Raw genomic sequence first — 4351 nt, forward strand, 5'->3', positions numbered from 1 at the left:
TCCGCAGTGCCTCAATGCGGACCGCATTGCATTTTGTGCGGTCCGCGGTGCACAGATTCAGAGAGTGGGTAGTCTGAACCCCACCTCTGTGCGGACCGCAATGGATTTTGTGCGGTCCGCAGTGGCCATTTTGCGGCCGCACTGCATTTTGTGCGGTCCGCATTCTGTATTTTTTGTACTGTTTGCAACTATTATCCTGTAACTATCAAATTAATTGATTCTATTGTTACTAACAAAGCATGACTGAATGTTGCTTGAAGACAATGGTGAGATCAAAAGGCAAAGGTGATAAACAACTAGGACGAGGAGAGTCCTCCCGGGGGAGGGGACGTGGAAAGATAAAGCTGATCCCCCAAGTACGGGAAGCAATAAGAGCAACAAGGAAGGAGATCCGGGCTGCTGATAGAGCTGCTTCCCATTCATCGGGAAATGAGTATGAGCCTTCCGGGGAGGCATCCGATTCTGACTCCGTACCGGAGTATATAGATGACTTCCCGGAGAGGTTTAGACTGACAGATAAGCCTACTCCTCAGGGATCTCCTACTGCCCGAGCACCAGTGCATGTATCTTCTGAGTCGTCTAAGGGCTCAGCTGCAAGCAGTGACAAAGAATACTCCACCTCTCCTACAGCTTCACTCTCCGGTGAGGGTCCAGTAGAAAAAGAAAGAGAAGGAGGAGGGGGTGAGCCCCAAGTGGGAGGAGTAGAGAGAACACAGAACCCGGAAGCATGGCAAGACCGGTTCGTGAGTGAGGTGGCCTACCATAAGTTCCGAGAATGGTGGCCTGAGAGGAAATTAATCCTTGAGAGAAGTTTTGTTGATAGAGATCTCCTGCCTCACAACCCTAATGTGAGAAGACAGTTCAGAGAGAGAGTGGGCTGGGAGTATTTCATAAGCAACTGTCAGGATGCAAACGAGCACCTGGTCAAGGAATTCTACACCAATGTTGCCCACATCAAAAAGGGCACCAAAGTGACCAAGGTGCGGAACTTAAAAGTGATATTTGATGGAAAAGCAATAAATGACTACTTGGGTTTCAATGAGGAGGATGAATCATTATATTTGGAGAAGATGGCAATGGGTGAGGAAGTTCGTCCTTGGTTGGCGGAGTACTTGGCAATCCCAGGTACCACCCCCGACTGGTTGACTGCGGGAGTGAAGATCTTACGAAGAACTTTGAACTTTGAAGCTAAAGGGTGGGAGACATTTGTGTGCAGCAGGCTAGACCCCACCACTCACGACAACTCACTCCCTCTTCACCAGGCTGTATTGGTAGCATCGATCATGGCGGGGTACCCGATTAACGTCGGGAATGTGATGTCTCGGGTTATTACACGGGTGGTGAACGAAGGTGACAGAAACTATCCCTTCCCCAACTTCCTGACCATGTACCTGAAGGACTTAGAGGTAGAAAAGCGGAAATTTGATGTGAAAGTGAAAGCAAAGGCATCGTTCTCCTGGTACAGCCTGCAGGGTGATGACAACCCTAAAGGCAAGCACTACAAGGGAAAAGCCACTGCTTCAACTGGCCAGTCTGAAGAGCCAGTAGTAGTAGTGGCTCCTACTCAGCCTCCTTCCACCTCAGCAGACATGCCCCCAGGTCCATCCACTTCTACAGCTCCAGACATACCTTCCACCTCTACCTACCCATTGACTGCCCACCGTCTGAGCCAGGCCCTCGTCAGCATCAACAAGTGGATGCAGACAGCTTCTTCTAAGTTGTCTGTACTATCTACTACGGTGGCAGCCCAGTCAGCACCTCCTCCTCCACAGGTCCCACAGTCCATTGAGGACACTCTCAAGGAGCTTCTGGACAACCAGAAGAAGCTCCTAGAGAACCAGAAATTGATCACAGAGGCCATTGATTCACATGGGAAAGCACTCAAGGAGCTTGCAAAGGAGGCAAAGAAAATGAAGAAGACTCGGGCTTCAAAGGAGTCGGTGAAGAGGCTCAGGGTAGAGGTTGACAGGCTGAAGACGGATCAGCTGCCTTTAGATTTGATATTGCATGAACCAGCACCAGCAGCCCAGCCCCAGCCAGAGCAAGAGTTAGAGAGGCCTCCCAAGAGGAGGAGGGTGATTCCCTGTTCAGATGACGCAATCAAACAGTTGGAGGACCCGCAGGGAGATTCCTCCAGCCAGCCCCAGGAGTCAACCCAGGACTCAGTCCAGGTCCAGGCACAGGTCCCAGTAGAGCCACAGGCCACAGGGAGCCAGTCACAGGTTCCCGAGCAGACAGAGGACCCAGGGACCCAGACTCAGGATCCCATACGGACGGAGGACCCATAGGGAGTTTCTTTTTCCTCTCTTCTCTCTTTTTGTGCTTATTTTGGTTAGTTGGCATTGAGGACAATGCCAGCTTTCATTTGAGGGGATAGCCCTATTTGGATTTGGATGAATGTACATATGATAATATTTTATGCTTTCTTTCCTTTTTTATCTTTGGTATGTATATAACTTTAGCATTTCATTGCACTTTTCGTACTTTTTAAATTTGGGTCTGTATATAAAGTTACCTTCTTATGTATATATTCATTCTCCCTATTATATATTCGTCTAAATCCCCTCTTGTACATATTCATTTTACTTTCCGTATTTTTCATTTCTTAGCTTCTTATTTATGTTCGTAGCTTCTTGTTTTGAGTTTTTGCAATAAGCCGTTGGTTTTCTTAATGCCACGGTTCTTTTTAAAGGTGTAATTTGTGTGAACCGGGTGGCTCTTTCCGATGATGGATGGCGTGACAACCTTCTTAAGGGTTTGAGTCTGTTTTTCTTTTTGCTTTTTAGTAGTTAGTTGGTAAGGGTGCCTCAAGCAAAGCTTCACTTGTGCCTAACACATTTATCTTTGATCCCATGGTCAAAAACAAATCGTTGCGTGTAGGATGGTGAAAGTTGTGACCTTGAGACTCTTGTGTTGGCCAATAATCATAAAGTGATTTTTGGGACCATTGTGTGCTAGAATCTTATCTAAGGTTGTTGTGGGCCCCCAACTCCGTGTCTTTAGCAATCCCAAAGCTTGTGTGGTGAGAATTTGAATTGTAAGTCCAAGTCCCGAGCCATTGGTCTAGAACTTGCCCTCAATGTTTGTCTAGGCGAAATCCTAAGTGTAATTTGACTTGAGACGTGATTATAGGCTCTCCTTGATCCGAATGATATCTTGAACACTTCCATAGCCTACCAATAATAAAATCCCTAGTCAGCCCTTTTGAGCCTTAGACCTTTTTCTTTCAAAGAACCACGCTACAAGCTTTTACCCGTTCTAAAGATACCCTCTCTTGGCACCCGATCTTCCCTTAGCACATGACGAAAGTATAAGTTTGGAGGGAGAGACGAGGATTGAAACAAAGTGGTAAAAGGTAAAATTTAAAAAGGAAAGGCAATGAAAAAGAAAGAAAATAAAAAAGACAAAAAGAATGTTCAATGTGGAAAAGAATGAAGGGATTCAATAAAAGCAAAGAATGAAAGGTGTGGAAAGCTTAGAAAGGAGAAAAGATTTGAAATGAACAAGAAAGAGTGACAGTGTGTCTCTCTAACCCCTTAGAAAGAAGTGAAATGACTTAAAAAGTCAAGTGAATGTGTGCCAAAATGAAGCAAAAGAAGTGCTAAAGGGAAGATGGAACATACTTAGACCAAACATTTCCTACCCTACACCAAAAGCCTTTACTATGTCTCCACAAAAGCCCTTTATGATCTTGAGTTGAATGAAGCTTACATTAGTGGTGACTCACATAAGGGGCAAGCATATGGTACCTAGTGCCGGACTTTTGACTTTTCCTTGAGAGACATGAGTGTATTTCCATCAACCTTGTTCTGAGTGATACTATCCTAAAGGTGAGGTTTGCTTAGGGAGAGTCGAGGATGTGTGAGTTTGGGTTCCACAATGACCAAAGTAATAGAAAGAGTTCCTTTCATGTATTGAGTCAACTCTTGATGCTCTTGTGTCGCACTAGATCCATGGTGTTTAAAAGAGTGGATGTTTTTAATGATTTTATTTGAATCGAGGGCAATTGTTAGTCCCAATTGATGCTAGTTGAGTTCACTTTAGGGCGGCCGAATTTTCTTGGATTTACTCTTAAGGGGTGGGTCTTATTTTGTTTGCTTGAGGACAAGCAAAAGCTTAAGTTTGGGGGAGTTGATAACTAGGGATTATGATGCATTTTACACTCCTTATTACTTGAGTTTTGATTAGAAATGTGTACAAAATAGTCCCAAAGGCTTACGTGATGTACTTGATTGCAGGGTTTGATCAACAAGGTAACAATTCGTCAAAACCAGCTCAAAAAGGAGTGAAACATGCACAAGTCCCAAGAACAAGTCCAAGCTCAGCAAAACAGGACCAATGCGGCCGCACT

General features: G+C 45.1%; 1 protein-coding gene across 1 annotated transcript; it reads left to right on the plus strand.

Annotated features, from left to right (window-relative positions):
- The first annotated feature begins 263 nt into the window (after positions 1 to 263).
- On the plus strand, positions 264 to 2288 carry LOC109237369. The gene is made up of 3 exons (XM_019403664.1): positions 264 to 848; positions 1569 to 1724; positions 1821 to 2288. Exons 1-3 carry the CDS (start codon positions 264 to 266, stop codon positions 2286 to 2288), a joined length of 1209 nt encoding a protein of 402 aa, XP_019259209.1.
- The last annotated feature ends 2063 nt before the right edge of the window (positions 2289 to 4351 follow it).

The sequence above is a fragment of the Nicotiana attenuata genome, unplaced genomic scaffold, assembly GCF_001879085.1.
Source record: "Nicotiana attenuata strain UT unplaced genomic scaffold, NIATTr2, whole genome shotgun sequence".
NCBI lineage: Eukaryota > Viridiplantae > Streptophyta > Magnoliopsida > Solanales > Solanaceae > Nicotiana > Nicotiana attenuata.